The sequence below is a fragment of the Larimichthys crocea genome, unplaced genomic scaffold (genome assembly GCF_000972845.2).
Source record: "Larimichthys crocea isolate SSNF unplaced genomic scaffold, L_crocea_2.0 scaffold143, whole genome shotgun sequence".
NCBI classification, from domain to species: Eukaryota; Metazoa; Chordata; class Actinopteri; family Sciaenidae; genus Larimichthys; species Larimichthys crocea.
In genome coordinates this window covers 221708-243218 of record NW_020851961.1, presented here as the reverse complement: position 1 = coordinate 243218, position 21511 = coordinate 221708, and the positions used below count along the sequence as shown (strand labels likewise).

Genomic DNA, 21511 nt, shown 5'->3' with positions numbered 1-21511 from the left:
CTTTTACAAGTCAAGGTCACTGACGTCACTTCCGGCCCCGCGGCGCTCCTTTAGCCGTGTTGTGGCTAAGCTAGCCGCGTGAACAGTTCAACATGGCGGATTTTCCCGCCGTGGAACAGGAAGTGACGCTCGTCGTGAATCAGCTGGCCCGCGCGCTGCTGGCAGAGCTTTTTCCCGCCGCGGAGATCAAACAAACCGAGGTGAGCTAACGAGGCTAACGAGGCTAACGAGGCTAACCAGCGGGGACCGGAAGTCTGTCACTGCGCATGCTCAGGACTCAGAGTTGTAGTCCTTGTTGTAGTGCTGTGTTAGCACCATAGACATATATACACAGACATATATACACAGACATATATAGAGATATATAATATATATATGCTCTTTATTCAGAACCCCTCATGTCACATCTACATTTCAGGATCTGGTTATTATAGACACAGATTAAATGTTAAATTAAATATTTCAAATTTTATCATCACAACAGTGTTACACACATTAGTAGCTGTAAACATCAGCATTAGAAAATACATACGTTGGTTTGGTGCTTACATAAGGAGTAAACATTTATAATCATCACTTTAAAAGTTACATACGTTGTTTTTGGTGCCTGTTTGTTTCCCAGATATATTAGTGTGTGTGTGAATGGGTGTATAAGAGACATTAACTTGAAGAACTTTGTAGAAAGGCGCTTTATGAAGCTCAGTCCATTTCCTGTTATTAGTTTACGGGCAGATCTGCCCGAAACAATATGGCGGCGCCGTTTACGTACGATTCAGCGCTCAATGCGGCGTCTATGTATGTACAGTGGTCCCTCGTTTATCGCGGGGGATACGTTCTAAAAATAACCCGCAATAAACGAAATCCGCGAAGAAAGTTTTACAATTATTATACATGTTTTAAGGCCGTAAAACCCCTAACCACACACTTTTATACACCTCTTTACACACATTTTGTACAGTACTCCCTTAAACAGGACGCAGAACATGTGCGGTTCTCCCTTAGCCAATTTCGGACGCAGAACACAATGCGCGTTCATACTGTACAGTACGCTGTAAAAAAAAAAAGCATGCAAAATTACACTGAAAAAAATCCGCGAAACAGCGAGTCCGTGAAAAGTGAACCGCGATATAGCGAGGGACGACTGTATGTCTATGGTTAGCACTACAACAAGTACTACAACTCCCATCATGCAGTTCATCTGTATTCAAACATGTTACTGACGTTTGTTTCAGGAGAAGCTCAGCGCTCTGTGTGTCCTCGCCGTCCACCAGGTCCTCAACATCTTCAAGGAGGCTGCAGGAGGCCCGAAGGAGGCTCAGGGAGGCCCGAAGGAGGCTCAGGGAGGCCCGGAGGAGGCTGCAGGAGGCCCGGAGGAGGCTGCAGGAGGCCCGGAGGAGGCTGCTGGAGGCCCGGAGGAGGCTGCTGGAGGCCCGAAGGAGGCTCAGGGAGGTCCGAAGGAGGCTGCAGGAGGCCCGAAGGAGGCTCAGGGAGGCCCGAAGGAAGCTCAGGGAGGTCCGAAGGAGGCTCAGGGAGGTCCGAAGGAGGCTGCAGGAGGTCGGTGTTAGCTACGCGTTAGCTATGCATTGTGTTAGCTACGTGTTAGCCGCGTGTTAGCTGCGTGTTAGCCTCGTGTTAGCTGCGTGTTAGCTACTTGTTAGCCTCGTGTTAGCTACGTGTTAGCTACTTGTTAGCCTCGTGTTAGCTACGTGTTAGCCTCGTGTTAGCTGCGTGTTAGCTACATGTTAGCCTCGTGTTAGCTGCGTGTTAGCTACATTTTGAAGATGATGTTACATCTGAACTTAGCTGGAGTTTAGCATTACCTGAGAGACGTTACTAGCAGATTAGCTAGCTAAACAAAACGCTAACTAACAGGTACTTAGTTAACTAGTTAGCTAACAATGTAAACAGATGGTTAGCTAAATAACTAGTTGCTTGGTCAGCTGTGATTGGAGCAGACAGACGTGTGTTTTGTGTTTCAGGTGATGAAGCTGAGCGCTCCTCTGGACAGACGTACGTCGTGGTTTACAGGGTCGGTGTCTGAATCCACCAACAGTCCGAGCAGATGAACGTCTGAACGTCTGAACGAAGTGTTTTTGTCTTGCAGAGCGCCGGCGCCGCCTCAGAGTGTCTGCTGCTGTCACTGCAGAGCCATGCTAACCCTAATGCTAAAGGTGAGTTGATCCAGCTCCTGATTGGTCAGAGTTCAGGTCGTCCGTGACCATTGACCTCTCTCGTTGCAGATGAAGTCACAACTCTTCGCGGTGACCCCGCCCCCTCCTCGCCGCCTCTGCAGGCAGACTTCCCTGACCACGGGTACGCCCGGCCGTCCTCGCCGCCGCCTGGCACCGGCCCCGTCTCTGCGACGCGCAGCAGGAAACGGCGCCACAGCCGACGGACAAAAGACACGGACACGCCTCCGACTGCAGAGACAGGAAGTCACCAGCAGTGCTCGCGGTGCGGGATGTTGTTTCCAAGCGCAGAGCGGCTCAGCGACCACGAGAAGACCGCTCACCCGGCGTGCTCGGTGTGCGGGGCAGAGTTCACCGGTGTCCTGAGACTTCGCGAGCACGAGATCAAAGAGCACGGGCTGCTGCCGTACGCCTGCGACTACTGTGCCAAGAGGTTCAACCACAAGACGCACCGCGACCTCCACGTGAAGGCACGGCACACCGGAGAGAAGAGCTGCCACTGCGACATCTGCGGGAAAGGCTACGCCTGCATCAGCGTGCTGAAGATGCACCGCATGACGCACTTCGACAAGACCTTCATCTGCGACGTCTGTGGGAAGAGCTTCTACCACGCCTGCCACCTGACACGACACAAGCTGGTCCACCAGGACGTCCGGCCGTACCGCTGCGACGTCTGCGGGAAGGGCTTCACGCAGGCCGCCAACCTGCGCAGCCACCAGGCCATCCACACCGGAGAGCGGCAGCTCTGCTCCATCTGCGGGAAGAGTTACCGCTGCCTGAAGAACCACGTCATCAGCAAACACTCGCATGAGCTGCCAGCCGACGGGCTGCCGGCCGCGGACGCCATCATCACCTGCGACGTGTGCGACAAGAAGTTCCCCAACCTGTCGCAGTTTAAGGTGCACCAGCGGCGCCACACGGGGGAGAAGCCGTTCCACTGCGACGTCTGCGGGAAAAGTTACCGGCTGAAGGAGCTGCTGAGGGACCACAGGTACACCCACACCGGGGAGAAGCCATACAGGTGCGGCCTCTGCTTCAAGACCTTCAACCTGGCCACGAGCTTCATGAGGCACCGCAGCATCCACAGCGGAGAGACGCCGTACAGCTGCCACGACTGCGGGAAGAGCTTCCGCCTGCTCACCTTCCTCAAGGTGCACCTGCAGACCAAAGCTCACCTTAGGCAGGCGCAGCAGAGGGCGACCTCTGACCTCTGACCCAACCAACCACGGCCTGCCCTCAGATGTAAACATGTAGATGTTTGTTTGATCAGCTGATCAGCCGCCAGCTCGTTAAGGTGATTAACGGACACACAGGTGGATTAATGTGTCGACATCTTTAATCTGATGGATTACATCATCATTACATCAGATTAACCAGAGGTCAGAGGTCAGCGGCGACAGCAACAAAATACAAGTACCAGCGACAAACCAGCAGAGTAATCAGATTACAGTAATCAGATTACAGCAGTCCAAACAGATGAGATGATTTTTAATAATGAATAATAAAGTGTCTGTTCTGGAGCTTTCAGTCGGCCTCACTGTCTTCTTAGTCTTCATCGTGTCAGACTGCAGTCATGGAGCTGACCTGCAGGGGGCAGCAGCTGACAGGACAGGTGAGTCACCTGTTCACCTGCTCAGGTCACATGACTGCCGGGGTTCGAACCTGTGAGGTGTCAGAGCGAACCACAGAAGAAGAGACGAGCTCGTTAGAGTCAAACGATGTTTGACAGGAAACAGTTTAAACTACTTCCTGTTTGAAAATCAACAAAATAAAATGTTCTGTTTTAAAAATTAAAAACTGATTTTTAATAAAACATGAAAAAGTTTTGTGACTTTAATAAACTTTATAAAAAGTTCATCTGTCACATCACGTGACTGTCGCAGAGTTTTGTCCCTGGAGGTCTTCCATGAGAGAGAGAGAGAGAGAGAACACGAGAGAACACCTGAGAGAGAGAGAGAGAGAGAGAGAACACGAGAGAGAGAACACCTGAGAGAGAGAGAGACAGAGAGAGAACACCAGAGAGAGAGAGAGAACACCTGAGAGAGAGACAGAGAGAACACCTGAGAGAGAGAGAGAGAAACACCTGAGAGACAGAGAGAACACCTGAGAGAGAGAGAGAGAAACACCTGAGAGAGAGAGAGACAGAGAGAACACCTGAGAGAGAGAGAACACCTGAGAGAGAGAAACACCTGAGAGAGACAGAGAGAACACCTGAGAGAGAGAGAGAGAAACACCTGAGAGAGAGAGAGAGAGAGAGAGAGAGAGAGAGAAACACCTGAGTGAGAGAGAGAGAGAGAGAGTTCAGGTGAGTCAGTCTTAGTCTCAGTCTTAGTCTCAGTCGTGGGCTCGGGGGATCGATATGGCCGCTCAGACCTGCAGGAGGTCCGGACTCTTCGGGACCCTCCTGAGCCGCTGCAGGACTCTTGGACTGGGTCAGACCCGGACCGGACCAGGTTGTGCCCGGAGTCTGTCCTCCGTTTCTGCTCCTCCTCCTCCGGGCACCTGGAGCTCCGAGCTGTCCCGGCTGTCCCACCGGGACCTGTACCGACTCTCCGTCACGGACCCGGATCGGTTCTGGGGCTCCGCCGCGGTGGACAGACTCCGCTGGGTCGAACCGTTCCACCGGGTCCGGGACTGCGAGCTGAGCAGCGGAAAGATCAGCTGGTTCGTGGGAGGGAAGCTCAACGTGTCCGGTGAGACATCAGCTGCTGAAAACCAATGATCGATCAGCTGATCCGCAGTGATATTATAATTATATGATTAATATTCATGACGTCATTTAAATATTTAAACTGACGGGTTGTTTTGTTCCAGCTGAATTTAACAAAACAGGTGTTTGCAGGTGTTTTAAGGTGTTTGCAGGTGTTTGCAGGTGTTTTAAGGGCGTCCACTTTGTTAGGAACACCTGTTCAATCCCAAACAGCTTCATGAAGCTGATCATGTTTCAGAGATTACTTTATGAATGAATCAAATGTATTAATTCATTATTAATGAGGTCCGATCGATGCAGGCCGACCTCCAAACTTCCAGGACTTCAAGGACCCGTCTCTGTTGTTTTTCTGATAATATTCCAATAATAACGACAGCTGCATGTCGGTATCGGGTCAGGATTTGTTCTTGTTACATAAATGATTTTGTAAATCTGCCTCATGAAGCACAAACAGCATCTTTAATCCACTTTAGGATTATTGTGAAGCTCAGGGCAGCATGGATGTGTTCATGCTGCATGTCTGAATAATTACAACATACAACAGAACAAACAGCCTCCCACAGAGGAACCCATTGTTTCTACGGAGTCACAAAGGGACAAAAGGTGGTTCTGTTCTGGACTCAGAGGTTCTGTTCTGGGCTCAGAGGTTCTGTTCGGTCCAGCCATGTTCACTGGAAGGTAGAGCTGATGAAGTCCACCTGTCTGACCGTTTTTACAGGAAACATAAAAACAAGTGAACAGAACTCTACTTCCTGTTTCGTGTGGACCAGGTGTTTATCTGTGAACAAAAATGTTTCAGAAAACTGTCTGGACGTCCATGTTGAGAAACATCCAGACCGGGTGGCTCTGATCTGGGAGCGAGATGAACCTGGTACTGAAGTGAAGGTCACGTACAGGTATGAACACCTGCAAACATCTGATCTGTATCTCCCTCTATGCAGATGACACTCACCTTTATCTTATCATCACCTGACGTTATCTCTGTGGTTGCAGCACCATAAATGTTTCGTAGCCTGTGCTGCAGAGACATGTGGTGAAGGGACATGTCCACATATTTGTCAATGAAAAACAAAAAGTTCACTTCAGGACATGCAGAAGGTTCACCGTGACAGAATTCATGCCGTCAGTGTCCTCCCGTCTGTCCATCAGGGAGCTGCTGGAGACGACATGCCGCCTCGCCAACACCCTCAAAAGCTACGGGATCCAAAAAGGGGACCGGGTGACCATTTACATGTCAGTGTCCCCGCTGGCGGTGGCGTCCATGTTGGCGTGCGCCCGTATCGGTGCGGTGCACACGGTGGTGTTTGCCGGGTTCAGCTCAGAGGCTCTGGCAGGAAGGATCCAGGACGGTGAGTCTCTGTCCACCACAACACTTTGTCAGTTTGATTTTGGCGGGGTCTAGTGGACGTTAGAGGAACTGCAGCTCTGTGGAGAAGTGAAACGTTCAGCAGCTAAAGAGAGAGGTGGAGACCAAACATGAGCTAAACACGAGAGACAGAGAAATGTGGGACTGACTTTTAGTGGTTGGTGAGAGCTTGGTGAAATAAAAGGCTGAAAGACAGACGCCGAGCTGGGCTGACTGCTGCTGGACTAGGCAGTGATATCAGCTGCTGCTGGGTCTGGTTCTGGTTCTGGTTCTGGGCTGACTGCTGCTGGGGACCTGGCTGATGATTGGCTGCAGCACAAACATGTTTGTGGCTTTCAGTTTTACCCATCAGGCTTTGCTCTCTGTGGAGGTCAAACCCGTGTTTTGTTGTGGAAACAGTCACTGGCTTCAAACTCGGGATTTCCACGGCTCGCTGAGCAGCAAGAGAGGGCATGATGGGAATGTAGAACCAGAACCAGGATCATCCATCAGACCGGGTCAACAAACAAGCTTCATCTGTTTCTCATCAGAACACTGTGACCCGGTTCACCTGTTTGATTTCATGTTTTCATACTTTATGATGAATTGTAGAAATGGGCAGAGTATTTTAAGGAGCTTCAAAATAAATATTTAGAATATAAAATATCAGAATTTATTATCTGAAACATTTGCAGCTGGGCTGATCCTCGTTAGCATGGAGGACAGAAACCAGCAGGATGACCTGATGAAGAACGCCGAGATTTAAAGAGACAACGTCCAGGTTCTTTAAAAACAGTCACAGACGGACAGGCTGAGGGACGGGAACCACACATGTAGATCAGTTCATTCACAGGTTCTGTTCATCTGTCCTGAGCCAGGTGACTCAGCGCTGATCACATGACCTGAAGTCTCAGATTTCAAATGTAAACACAGTGAAGGTCGACTGTAAACACACTGTGTGTGTGTGTGTGTGTGTGTGTGTGTGTGTTGACAGCTGGCTGTGCAGCCGTGCTCACCTGTAATGAAGGTGTGAGGGGGGGGCGGGTCATCGACCTCAAGTCCACGGTAGACGCCGCCGTCAGGAGCTGCCCGACTGTCCGACACGTGTTTGTCTCTCAGAGGACGGACAAACCCGCCGTGATGGGACAGCTGGACGTCCCCCTGGACCAGGTGAGACACCTGATGGTCACATGGTCACCTGACTTATCACCCTGTACCTGTTACAGGTGATGATGTCACATGTTACAGGTGATGATGTCACGTGTTACAGGTGATGATGTCACGTGTTACAGGTGATGATGTCACAGTCTCCGGCCTGTCCCGCGGAGCCTCTGGACAGCGAGGATCTTCTGTTTCTTCTCTACACGTCAGGCAGTACGGGGAAACCGAAAGGCATCGTCCACACACAGGCCGGATACCTGCTGTACACGTCAATGACACACCAGGTACACACACAGGAAACCAGGTGGAGGGGGAGAGGGAGGGGAGGAGGAGGGGGGGAGGGGTGAGGCGGTGGGGTGGGAGGGGAGGAGGAGAGGGTTTTTTGCTGCTTGTTTTTGATTATAAACAAAACAGACAATACAGTATCCCAGTAATTAATAACAATCATAGAATAGCAGAATGATTACATGTATCAGTTACAGAAAATAAATAACTTAATCAAATCGATTTTATTTGTACAGTCCAAAGTCACAAAGTCCATTTCCTCTGAGGCTTCCACATCGTACAGGGAGTGACCCCCCTCGTCCTTAGACCCTCGGTTCCAGTGAGGAAAAACTTGCCCACAAAAACCTTTAACAGGAAAAAAGGTGGAAGAAACCTCAGAAGAGCCACAGAGGAGGGATCCCTCTCCCAGGACGGACAGACGTGCAATAGATGTCACATGTACAGAACAAATCAACACAAACATATTGTACAATTACAATGACTGACAAAATGACAATGAATTACAATGACTGATAAAATGACAATGAATTACAATGACTGATAAAATGACAATGAATCACAATGACTGATAAAATGACAATGAATTACAATGACTGATAAAATGACAATGAATTACAATGAATGATAAAATGACAATGAATTACAATGACTGATAAAATGACAATGAATTACAATGACTGATAAAATGACAATGAATCACAATGACTGATAAAATTACAATGAATCACAATGAATGATAAAATGACAATGAATCACAATGAATGATAAAATGACAATGAATTACAATGACTGATAAAATAATTACAGTAGCAGTGGAACCTGTGATAGAGACAGAGAGACACAGATGCTCAGCAGCAGCAAATCATCAACTAACCATAAACTAACCATAAACGAACTATAAACTGTGATGGAGTTTTCATAATCAGCTCAGATTGAGCTCACGCAGCCTCTGATTGGTCGACAGACTTGGCTAACAACAACAGAGACATCTGATTGGACGAACTGTAAGAACTATTTTATTTTGAAATCATCCAAAAGTATTCAGATTACTTTCTCTTTGTAATCCAGTAGATGACATTATTGGGGGTTCATGGTAAGTTGCTGTTTGGTTATTGTGGATCAGCTGATCGCGTTAACGTGAACCTCCCTGTTGTTTCTTCAGTACGTGTTCGATTACCGGGACGGTGACGTGTTCGGCTGCGTGGCGGACGTCGGCTGGATAACGGGACACAGTTACGTGGTGTACGGCCCGCTGTGTAACGGCGCCACCACCGTCCTGTTTGAGAGCACACCTGTTTACCCGAACCCAGGTGAGATCCAGAGCTGCATGCTGGGTACTGATCAAACCTGCTGATTCATATAAAGTTTTTTTTATTGGAGCTTCGTGATGTTTATAAGCTAACGTTAGTTTGGGACTAACGGCATGGCTGAAGTTCAGATGAGGTCAGGTGAGGTCAGCGTCTCAGTTTTACTGGCTTCTCTCCACAGTCTGGTTACTCATTAATGTCCTTAACGTTGGTTTATTACCTTCAGTTGTAGACTGGAGACACTTTATCTCACCTGTGCAGGTATGACCTGACAGGAAGTCACCACGAGGTGATGTGACCTTTTGTCACTGTGATGTGGGCTCCACCAGTGCGGAGAGTCCAGGCCGAGGCTGTGACAGTGAAAACAAGAAGACACACGATGACCAATAAATCACCAATAAATCATCAATAATCAATAAATCACCAATAAATCACCAATAAATAATCAATAAATCACCAATAAATAATCAATAAATCACCAATAAATCATAATAAATCATCAATAATCAATAAATCACCAATAAATCATCAATAAATCACCAATAAATCATAATAAATCATCAATAATCAATAAATCACCAATAAATCGTCAATAAATAATCAATAAATCATTAGGGTTTGGGTTAGGTGGTCTGACGTGTTGATGTACTTTGCATGTATTTGTACCTCCACACCTCCACCTGCTGAGCAGACGGAGGTCCTTCAGAGTGTGTAGGCTCTCCTCAGTACCTCCACCTGCTCTCCTCAGTACCTCCACCTGCTGAGCAGACGGAGGTCCTTCAGAGTGTGCAGGGCTCTCCTCAGTACCTCCACCTGCTGAGCAGACGGAGGTCCTTCAGAGTGTGCAGGCTCTCCTCAGGACCTTCTCTGACTTTGTGGTGGCCTCATCCTTCATGCTGTGGTCTGCTGGACAGGAGCAGACTCAACAGACTGATCAGGAGAGCCAGCTCTGTCCTGGACTGTCCTCTGGACTCCACAGAGGAGGTGGAGGAGAGGAGGATGTTAGCTCAGCTGACCTCCATCATGGACAACACCTCTCACCTCCTACATGACACTGTGGGTCCCTGAGCAGCTCCATCAGCAGCAGACTGCTACACCCACGGCGGAGAGGTTCAGCAGGTCGTTTACCCCTGCTGGTGTCAGACTGTACACCTGCACCACCTGCACCACCTGATCATGTTGTAGTCTCCTGTTCATGTTCCATTGCAATCTTTTTTTCTGTTTTATTTCATTTATACCCTGCGGTTATTATTCATACCATGGTCACTTTACATTACAATACTTTTCTCATCATGCCACTTCATCCTCAGTACTGTTCTGTTTTGAAGGTTGATTGTTTTTCCTGTTTATTGTAGGTTATAGATATTTCTGTCTGTTTCATTTCTGTAGTGTATATCACACTTTCTGCTGCTGTAACAAGTGAACTTCTAATCTGAAGTATTTGTACCTCAGGCAGGTACTGGGAGACCGTGCAGCGTCTGAGGATCTCTCAGTTTTACGGCGCTCCCACGGCTCTTCGCCTGCTGCTGAAGTTCGACAACAGCTGGGTGAAGAAGTACGACCGCTCGTCTCTGCGGACGCTCGGATCAGGTCACATGATCTCTTTAGTTTATGAATGAAGTCAGTCTACATGTGTGAAATGTAACTGAAGCTGTCAGAGGAAAGTAATCGAGTAGAAATACTCTGTGTGTGTGCAGTGGGAGAGCCCATCAACCACGAGGCCTGGCACTGGTTCCACAGCGTGGTCGGAGACGGACGCTGTCCTTTAGTGGACACCTGGTGGCAGACAGGTGAGACAGACAAACCAGTACTCGAGTACTGTACTGTACTACTAATCTGAGGTACTACTGCAATATTTATATTTTTATGTGACAGCTGATGTTACATCATGTGACTCATAAAATCCTGACAGGAAGTCAAACAAACTTCAATTCAGGACTCAAGATTCATACACGTGGTCTGACGTGGTCTGACGTGATCTCATGTGGTCTGACGTGGTCTCATGTGGTCTGACGTGATCTGACATGGTCTGACGTGATCTCATGTGATCTGACGTGGTCTCATGTGGTCTGACGTGATCTCATGTAGTCTGACGTGGTCTGACGTTGTCTGACGTGATCTCATGTGGTCTGACGTGGTCTCATGTGGTCTGACGTGGTCTGACATGGTCTGACATGGTCTGACGTGATCTCATGTGGTCTGACGTGGTCTCATGTGGTCTTGTGGTCCCTCTTGTTGTTGTGGTTCTATCTGAGTCTCTGTGCTGGAGCTTGAACTTGATTTGAGCGATTAGCAGCACAAACATCTGCAGCTCGAATTAAGATCAAATCCTCGTCAGCCCGACCATCGAGGATCACGAGAGCTGACCTGAATCCAACTCAGTGTGTGTGTGTGTGTGTGAGTGTGTGTGAGAGTGTGTGTGTGTGTGTGTGTGTGTGTGAGAGAGTGTGTGAGTGTGTGTGTAAGTGTGTGTGTTTAAATCTGAGCCAGCTGCTTCCTTTAAAATCCAACAAATGAAGAAATTAAAGCTGCAGCAGCCGAGGCCCCCTGCTGGCAGCCAGAGGTCACTGCACTGACCTGAACGCAGCAGCACCTGAACGCAGCAGCACCTGAACGCAGCACCTGAACGCAGCATGGCTCTCTCAGCTGTCTGTGTTTCGTCCCTCAGAGACGGGTGGAGTCTGCATCGCCCCCCGACCCGCCGACCACGGAGCTCCCATCATCCCCGCCATGGCCATGAGGCCGTTCTACGGCGTGCAGCCGGTGCTCATGGGAGAGGAGGTGACTACACCGTAAAACTACACCATGAAACTACACTATAAAACCACACTGTTAAACTACACCATGAAACTACACCAAGAAACTACACTATAAAACCACACTGTTAAACTACACCATGAAACTACACCAAGAAACTACACCATGAAACTACACTGTAAAACTACACCATGAAACTACACCATGAAACTACACTGTAAAACTACACCATGAAACTACACTGTAAAACTATACCATGAAACTACAATGTAAAACTACACTGTTAAACTACACCATGAAACTACACCATGAAACTACACCGTAAAACTACACTGTAAAACGACACCATGAAACTACACTATAAAACCACACTGTAAAACTACACCATGAAACTACACTGTAAAACTACACCATGGAACTACACTGTAAAACTACACCATGAAACTACACTGTAAACCTACACCAAGAAACTACACTATAAAACTACACTATAAAACTACACTATGAAAGTACACTGTAAAACTACACCATGGAACTACAATGTAAAACGACTCTGTAAAACTACACTGTAAAACTACACCATGAAACTACAATGTAAAACTACACTGTAAAACTACACTGTAAAACTACACCGTAAAACTACACCATGAAACTACACTGTAAAACTACACCATGAAACCACACTGTAAAACTACACCATGAAACTACACCATGAAACTACACTGTAAAACTACACCATGAAACTACACTGTAAAACTACACCATGAAACTACACTGTAAAACTACACCAAGAAACTTCATTGTAAAACTACACTGTAAAACTATACCAAGAAACTACATTGTAAAACTACACTGTAAAACTACACCATGAAACTACACTGTACAACTACACCAAGAAACTACACTGTAAAACTACACCATGAAACTACACCAATAAACTACACTGTACAACTACACCAAGAAACTACACTGTAAAACTACACCAAGAAACTACACCAAGAAACTACACTGTAAAACTACACCATGAAACTACACTGTAAAACTACACCAAGAAACTACACTGTAAAACTACACCATGAAACTACACTGTAAAACTACACCATGAAACTACACTGTGTAAGCCAACGTCGTGTCTGTCCAGTTTAGTGAGATGCTGTTAGTTTTTTGACAGAGCTAGGCTAACTGTTCACAGGGAGAGCTAGGCTAACTGTTCACAGGCAGAGCTAGGCTAACTGTTCACAGACAGAGCTAGGCTAACTGTTCACAGGCAGAGCTAGGCTAACTGTTCACAGGCAGAGCTAGGCTAACTGTTCACAGACAGAGCTAGGCTAACTGTTCACAGACAGAGCTAGGCTAACTGTTAACAGACAGAGCTAGGCTAACTGTGCACAGACAGAGCTAGGCTAACTGTTAACAGACAGAGCTAGGCTAACTGTGCACAGACAGAGCTAGGCTAACTGTTAACAGACAGAGCTAGGCTAACTGTGCACAGACAGAGCTAGGCTAACTGTTAACAGACAGAGCTAGGCTAACTGTTCACAGACAGAGCTAGGCTAACTGTTAACAGACAGAGCTAGGCTAACTGTTCACAGGCAGAGCTAGGCTAACTGTTCACAGACAGAGCTAGGCTAACTGTTCACAGACAGAGCTAGGCTAACTGTTAACAGACAGAGCTAGGCTAACTGTGCACAGACAGAGCTAGGCTAACTGTTAACAGACAGAGCTAGGCTAACTGTTCACAGACAGAGCTAGGCTAACTGTTAACAGACAGAGCTAGGCTAACTGTTCACAGACAGAGCTAGGCTAACTGTTAACAGACAGAGCTAGGCTAACTGTTCACAGACAGAGCTAGGCTAACTGTTAACAGACAGAGCTAGGCTAACTGTTCACAGACAGAGCTAGGCTAACTGTTAACAGACAGAGCTAGGCTAACTGTTCACAGACAGAGCTAGGCTAACTGTTAACAGACAGAGCTAGGCTAACTGTGCACAGACAGAGTGGTGCTGATGAAAAAACTCCAGATTACAGCTCGCTAATTCGATAGCTCGATAATTAAAGTTAAAGTTAATCGAAGCTAACAGATGCTGCTTGGTGTTTTTAATTAAAAGATTAAAGAATCACTCAAAGGCTCGTTTGACCTCGTACGTCTAAAGGTCAAGTGGGGTTAATGAGATGCAGGGGATGATGGCAGATCTGAAGCTGATTGGACGAGAACTCGCTCTGACAGATCCTGGAAGTCTCTGAAGGTTATCTCTGTTTATTACAGACGTGTTGTCGTTCTTTGAGTCACATGATAAACTCGAGCTAATCTCTAATCTTATCAGGTTTGGGGCTGGTCCACCATAAAATACATCATCAGTCCACCTGAGAAGTCCACGAGCTGAAGGGGGACCAGCCCGGACCGGATTCTGTTTAACGAGACGCGATCTTTAACAACCGCGCGACGTTTGATGACGCCTGAAATCTTCCCGTTATCTGATCATGGCTTCCTGTTATCTGTCGTATAAACGGAGTTTCACCTCCAGCTGTGGAGACGATGATCAGGTCACTGATGCTAAGCTAACAGCCTGCCTGTTCTGGTTTCAGGGTGACCCTCTGCCCGGTAACTCGGTGAGCGGCGCTTTGTGTATCAGCGAGCCGTGGCCCGGGATGGCGCGGAGCATCTACGGCGACCATCAGAGATTCGTGGACGCGTACTTCAAACCGTTCCCTGGTCAGTGATGATGTCATAACAGTGGTAAACTCTGTGGTTGATGATGTCATAACAGTGGTAAACTCTGTGGTTGATGATGTCATAACGGCGGTAAACTCTGTGGTTGATGATGTCATAACGGTGGTAAACTCTGTGGTTGATGATGTCACGATGTCAGGCTGTTACTTCACCGGGGACGGGGCGTTCCGCTCGGAGGACGGACACTACCAGATCACCGGCAGGATGGATGATGTCATCAACGTGAGTGGCCATCGCCTGGGCACGGCGGAGATCGAGGACGCTCTGGTGAGACGCGCGCCGCACAGACAGGAAGTGGAAACATGGAGACAGCGGCGTGTGACGTGAACTTTCTGTTTCAGGACGAACATCCAGCTGTTCCAGAGACGGCCGTGATTGGATATCCACACGACATCAAAGGAGAAGGTGACACACCTGAGCTCCCATCATGCACTGCTAACCTCACAGTCAGGTGGCTCTTTCAAAATAAAAGCCCAGAAGTCTTTTATTGTGGAATAAGAATCTAAATTCATTTAGGAGACTTTGTGATGTCATCGGGATGCTCTGACATCACAGTGAGGTCATGTTTGATTTGTGACACTGTGCTGCCTCCTGCTGGACGCCCAGTGAACTGCAGCTTCAAATAATGTGTGTGTGTGTGTGTCTGTGTGTGTCTCTGTGTGTCTCTGTGTGTGTGTGTCTGTGTGTGTCTCTGTGTCTGTGTGTGTCTGTGTGTGTGTGTGTGTGTGTGTGTGTGTGTGTGTCTGTGTGTGTCTGTGTGTGTGTGTGTCTGTGTGTGTCTCTGTGTCTGTGTGTCTGTGTGTGTCTCTGTGTCTGTGTGTGTCTGTGTGTGTGTGTGTCTGTGTGTGTCTCTGTGTGTGTGTGTCTGTGTGTGTCTCTGTGTCTGTGTGTGTGTGTGTCTGTGTGTGTGTGTGTATGTGTGTGTCTGTCTGTGTGTCTCTGTGTGTGTGTCTGTGTGTGTCTGTGTGTGTGTGTCTGTGTGTCAGTACCGTTTGCCTTCGTGGTGTTGAAGGAGGACTTTGGCTCCGCCCCCCTCGCCGTCCTCCAGGAGCTCCGTGAACTCGTCGCCACAAAGATCGCCAAGTACGCCGTCCCAGAGCACTTCCTGGTGAGGCCCCGCCCACACTCCTCCAGCAGTGATGTCACAGTGTACTGATGATGTCACAGTGTACTTCCTGTCTCTCAGGTGGTGAAGCGGCTGCCAAAGACGCGCTCCGGGAAGATCATGAGGCGGATCCTCAGGAAGGTCGCCATGGAGACAACGGGCGACCTTGGTGACGTGTCGACTCTGGACGACCCGTCCGTCGTCAAGGAGATCATCGAGGCCCACGAGCTGTACAGGAAGCAGAGGGGACAGGAGTAGGACTTCCTGTCACCTGTGGTTACCCACAATCCTCTGCTCCTGTGCAGTGCCAGGCTAACAGTTTCCCTCTGTTTCTAGTCTTTATGCTAAGCTAAGCTAACCGTCTGCTGTCCCTTTAAGAGCTCGTCGATCAAATTTGACCAATCAGAGACGAGCATTCAAAAGCTGTTTTTTAATTTGTTTATTTAAAAAATCTACTTAAAGATTATAAATGGAATATTGTTAAATGAGAAAATATGAAACGTTTTAAAGAATCTAATGAATAATAAATGTCTTTGATGTTCATGAACTGTTGTTTGATGTTTCTGTTCACAATAAATAAACAAATGAGTTCATCGATCAGCTGTTAATCCTGTAAATATGGTGATCATAAACGTACTGAACGCCCAGAACCAGACACAGACCTCGAGGTCCACGCCTGACCCAGACTAACTACAGCAGGACCTCGAGGTCCACGCCTGACCCAGACCAACTACCGCAGGACCTCAAGGTCCACGCCTGACCCAGACCAACTACCTCAGGACCTCGAGGTCCACGCCTGACCCAGACCAACTACCGCAGGACCTCGAGGTCCACGCCTGACCCAGACCAACTACCGCAGGACCTCGAGGTCCACGTCTGACCCAGACTAACTACCGCAGGACCTCGAGGTCCACGCCTGACCCAGAGTAACTACCGCAGGACCTCGAGGTCCACGTCTGACCCAGACTAACTACCGCAGGACCTCGAGGTCCACGCCTGACCCAGACTAACTACAGCAGAACCTCGAGGTCCACGCCTGACCCAGACTAACTACCGCGGGACCTCGAGGTCCACGCCTGACCCAGACTAACTACCGCGGGACCCTCGAGGCCCACGCCTGACCCAGACTAACTACCGTGGGACCTCGAGGCCCACGCTTGACCCAGACTAACTACCGCGGGACCTCGAGGTCCACGCCTGACCCAGATTAACTACCGCGGGACCTCGAGGCCCACGCCTGACCCAGACTAACTACACTACGGACTCGAGGCCCACGCTTGAACCCAGACTAAACTAAACCGCGGGACTCGAGGTAACGCCTGACCCAGATTAACTACCGCGGGAACTCGAGCCGGCACGCCTGACCTCAGACTAACTACCAACTACCGGCGGACCTCGAGTCCACGCCTGACCGGGCAGACTAACTACCGCGGGACCGCTCGAGGCCCACGGCCGGAACGCGGCAGACTAACTAACGGAGGTGACGCCGGTCGAGGCCTATGCCTGACCAGACTAATACCACCACCGCGGGACGCTCGAGGGGGTCCACAGCTGACCCAGACTACTACCCCCACAACCATCCGCGGGACCCGAGGCCCACGCCTGACCCAGATAATCGACACGGGACCTCGAGGCCACGCCTGACCCAGACTATCACCGCTGACAGCGAGGCCACGCCTGACCCAGAGTCTACCGCAGGACATCTCGAGGTCCACGCCTGACCCCGACTAACTACGCAGGGATCCCGAGGCCCGGCCTGACGCCAGAGAACTACCGGCAAGGACCTCGAGTGTCGCACGCCTGACCCAGGTATTTAAAATACCGCAGGACGCTCGAGTCTACCCTGACCACAGATAACTCGGCGGGACCGCTCGAGGGTCCACGCCTGACGCAGGATAACTACCGCAGGACCTCGAGGTCCACGCCGACCAGCAGTTCTACCCAGACCCAGGTACTCCGACCCAAGCCCGCAGGGTCCTCGAGGCCACGATCCTGACCCAGAGTACTAACCGCAGGGCCCTCGATGTCGCAGCGCCTACCCAGGTAACTACCGGCAGTACCGCGAGGTCCACGCGCTGAAACCTCAGATGCTACCACACCTAACCGCGGGACCTCGAGGGTCCACGCCTGACCCAGACTAACTGACGCGCAGGATCCTCAGAGGTCGCACGCCGAACCCAGACATAACCTAGCGGATCAGAACAGCTGAGGAGGCGGGCAGTCTGTCAGTGACTGCTGAAGGTTCACCGCCGTTACAGAATAAGAAAAGAGCTGTGATGATGGTCATCATGTTTTATCATGTGACTCACAGTGTGGCAGTCTGGGTTTTTGTGTGGTGTGTGTCTGTGTGTGTGGCTGGGTGTGTGTGTGTGTGTGTGTGTCTTGTGTGTGTCTGGTGTGTGTGTGTGTGGTGTCGGTGTTGTTCGTGTGTGTGTGTGTGTGTCGCTGGGGTGTGTTTGTCTTTGGTGTGTGTGTGTGTGGTGGGTCTGTGGTGGTGTCGGTGTGTGTCTGTGTTGTGTGTCTGTGTTTGTGTCTGTGTGTCTGGTGTTTGTCTGTTGTGTGTGTCTTGTGGTGTTGTGTCTGTGTGTGTGTGTGTCTGTTGTGTGTGTGGTGTGTGTGTGTGCCTGTGTGAGTGTGCTGTGTGTGTGTGTGTGTGTGTGTGTCTGCTGTGTTGGTGTGTGGTGGTGTGTCGTGTGGTGTCTGTGGGTGTGTGCTGTGTGTGTGTGTGCTGGGTTCCGTGTTGCAGTCTGTCCTCCGTCCATGCAGTGGGGCGCCCTCACGTGCACTGCTGACTGTCAGTCAACAGTGTTCAGGTAAGGGCGGCTCAGGGGCAACGAACGGAATCCTCTGTGGACGCTCGGCTCGGTTCTGACTCTGTCGGGTTTGAAATAAAATGGTGCTGTCCTCTCGCGGAGCAGTCCCGGTTCGCATATCGAACGCAGCTCTGCGCTGAAGGCGGTGACAGAGATCTGTGAGAGGCTGGAAGGGACACCGGAACCAAACGCGAAGGTCCGACACACGAACGGCGTGCACTGAAGCGATCAGAAGTCCGTTGAGTAATCGCTCAGAGTGACTATCAGCTCGGCTTCCTCGAGTATTTAATCCTGATTTACTTTACTGCTCATCAGGGTCCAGCACACTCAATCCCCCCGAACCAGATCACTCCTCCAGCTAGAAGCTCGACATCACGCCATCAGCCGCTGGATATTCCTTGCCAGCACTCAATGTTAGGCTAACCATAACCCAGACCCAGCAGGAGCTATATCAGGTGACTATTCAGCAGCAGTCCCCAGAACCAGAACGCAGACCACAGCAGCATCTGATCTCACTGCCTATAGTGCCTTGTAACATTCCCCAGGAAATTGAATTCGAATATTGGTCTTAAAAAATGTCGCGAATATCGAATATATTCGAATATTCTTAATTATAATTAATTCATATTAAATTAATTATTGCCCAGACACCACTGAGGAATAGGACATTTGTAACAGTATCTGGTAACAGGTACCCCGTTATATCCAACAGAGGGGTCGTTTGCACGGCAAATGTCAAGAAAAACGACAGTGGTAGTCCAAGACGCTGATTTATTTTCGTCTTCAAACTACAATCCAAGCGTCATGTTCAACATGTTACATTTAAGTGTAACTTCAGTGGCAATTTTATGTCAAAACTGTAGCTGGCTAAAGCGATGCGGGATCAACTGAATGGTGTATCCAATTCTCATTCATGTAGGAGGGTGGTGTGGGTCAATTGTAGTGGGGGTTGGCGGTCCTTGTTGTGGTCACGATGACTGCAGATAGGCTAGCTATACAGGATCAAAAGGAATAAGTGCAGACGCAATAATTTACCCATGGGAGAATGTACAACTGGCTTGCGCAGGGGGCAGAGAGCGAATTGATTAGCCTACCCTCCGTTGTGTCCCATTGGTGCGTCCCTTACTGACCTGTAGGCTAGCTATCTGCAGTCACGTGACAACAACAAGGAAGCACCCCATCCCGCTCCCCACCTCAATGAGAGCAGGCTACACACCAGGACCCGATGAGCAGTACAGTTTTTGCAAAATTGCACTGAAGTACACACATGTAACATGTTGAACATGACGCTTGGATTTAGTTTTGAAGACCGAAAATAAATCAGCGTTTGACTACCACTGGTCGTTTTTCTTGACATTTGGCAGTGCAAGCCCTCTGTTGGAGATAACGGGGTACGTGTTACAATACTTTTACAGTCCTATTCTCCGCGGGGGAAAATAATAATTCTTAATTAATTAATTATAAGATAATTCGAATATTTCGTATTCGGCCCTTTTTTTTAATACGTTCGAATTCAATTTCTGGGGATGTTACACCAGCCTACTAGGCAGTGGGATCAGCTGCTGCTGGGTCTGGTCTGGTTTCTCTGGGCTGACTGCTGCGGGACGAGTCACTGATATCAGCTGCTGCTGGGTCTGGTTCTGGTTCTGTACTGACTGCTGCTGGACTAGGCAGTGATATCAGCTGCTGCTGGGTCTGGTTCTGGTTCTGGGCTGACTGCTGCTGGGGACCTGGCTGATGATTGGCTGTAAAGTAATCAGAGTAAATACTCGAGTACAGCGGTAGTCACTCGGCAGATACTAACAGGACATTCTGATCGTTAGTGCACGTGTTCGTGTGTTCGGACCCTTCGGTTCTGGTTCCGGGTGTCCACTGCCCAGCCTCTCACATCCTCTGTCAACCCGCCTTCAGCGCGAGCTGCTCGAGTGCTCGTCAGGCGGAACCGGAACGCCTCCCAAGGAACACATTTTATTCTAAACCCGAAAGTCAGAACCGAGCCGGCTCACAGATTGGATCACGCTTTTGTCCTTGAGCCGACCATTACTGTAACCCTGTTGACTGACAGCAGCAGTGACGTGAGGCCCGCCCCCTGCTGTACGGAGGACAGACTCACAACACACATAACACCACACACACACACACCAGATACACACAGACATCACCACCACACACACACACAACGACACCAGACACACACACATCACAGACACACACACCACACACACACCACAACACACCCACCACCACACACAGAGCCAACGACACACAACACGAAACACTCACAGACACGACACAACACACAGACACACACACGACACAACACCCACACACAAGACACACACACACGAACACACATCACAACACCACACACACGACACACACAACAGCACACACAACACCACACAGACCACACCACAAACACCAAACACACACACACACACACAAGACACACACACAACAACACACACCCAGACACCACAAACACACACGACACACACACAGCAAACACACACACGACTGCACACTCGTGAGTCACATGGATAAAACATGATGAATCATCAACAGCTCTTCGTCTTCTTCTTAACCGTCGTGAACCTAGCAGTCACATGACGACCTGCCTACTCATCAGCTGTTTTCTGGATCCGCAGGTTATCGGGTCAGAACGTGGACTCGAGTGCCTGCGGTAGTTGTCTGGGTCAGGCGGGGACCCTGAGACCCGCGTAGATTATCTTATTCAGGCGTGGACCTCGGGTCCGCGGTATTTACCCTGGGTCAGGCGTGGACCTCGAGGTCCCTGCGTAGGTTACTCTGGGTCAGGCGTGGGCCTCGAGGTCCCGGTAGTTAGTCTGGGCAGGCGTGGACCTCGAGGTCCTGCGGTAGTTTAGTCTGGTCAGGCGTGGGCCTCGAGGTCCCGCGGTAGTTAGTCTGGGTCAGGCGTGGCCTCGAGGTCCGCGGAAGTTTAGTCTGGGTCAGGCGGGGACCTCGAGGTCCGCGGTAGGTTACGCTGGGTCCAGGCGTGGGCCTCGAGGTCCCGCGGTAGTTTAGTCTGGGTCAGGCGTGGACCTCGAGGTCTCGCGTTAGTTATCTGGGGTCAGGCGTGGGCCTCGA

The 21511-nt window shown here is 49.5% G+C and overlaps 2 protein-coding genes and 1 long non-coding RNA gene across 4 annotated transcripts; 2 read left to right on the top strand and 1 right to left on the bottom strand.

The window, feature by feature from the left end:
* The first annotated feature begins 2 nt into the window (after nucleotides 1-2).
* On the top strand, nucleotides 3-4041 carry LOC104934710 (zinc finger protein 70). Of its 2 annotated transcripts, none has more exons than XM_027275505.1 (5): nucleotides 3-200; nucleotides 1233-1470; nucleotides 1980-2029; nucleotides 2105-2171; nucleotides 2241-4041. In XM_027275505.1, exons 1-5 carry the CDS (start codon nucleotides 93-95, stop codon nucleotides 3401-3403), a joined length of 1626 nt encoding a protein of 541 aa, XP_027131306.1. In that variant the 5' UTR covers nucleotides 3-92; the 3' UTR covers nucleotides 3404-4041. The 2 variants fall into 2 exon arrangements, with proteins under 2 accessions (XP_027131306.1, XP_027131305.1); XM_027275504.1 differs by having other exon boundaries at nucleotides 1233-1554.
* Nucleotides 3640-4672, bottom strand: LOC109140601 (uncharacterized). The gene is made up of 2 exons (XR_002042501.2): nucleotides 4563-4672; nucleotides 3640-3851 (listed from the first exon to the last, which is right to left on the bottom strand). It is a non-coding gene; the product is annotated as an uncharacterized LOC109140601 (long non-coding RNA).
* A 352-nt stretch (nucleotides 4673-5024) lies between these two features.
* On the top strand, nucleotides 5025-16836 carry LOC104934703 (acetyl-coenzyme A synthetase 2-like, mitochondrial). Its single transcript, XM_027275500.1, has 13 exons — nucleotides 5025-5795; nucleotides 6049-6248; nucleotides 7239-7414; nucleotides 7537-7689; nucleotides 8853-9000; nucleotides 10450-10587; nucleotides 10695-10787; nucleotides 11666-11778; nucleotides 14341-14467; nucleotides 14625-14752; nucleotides 14827-14890; nucleotides 15472-15593; nucleotides 15672-16836. The coding sequence occupies exons 1-13, from the start codon at nucleotides 5587-5589 to the stop codon at nucleotides 15846-15848; spliced, it is 1848 nt and encodes a 615-aa protein (XP_027131301.1). The 5' UTR covers nucleotides 5025-5586; the 3' UTR covers nucleotides 15849-16836.
* The last annotated feature ends 4675 nt before the right edge of the window (nucleotides 16837-21511 follow it).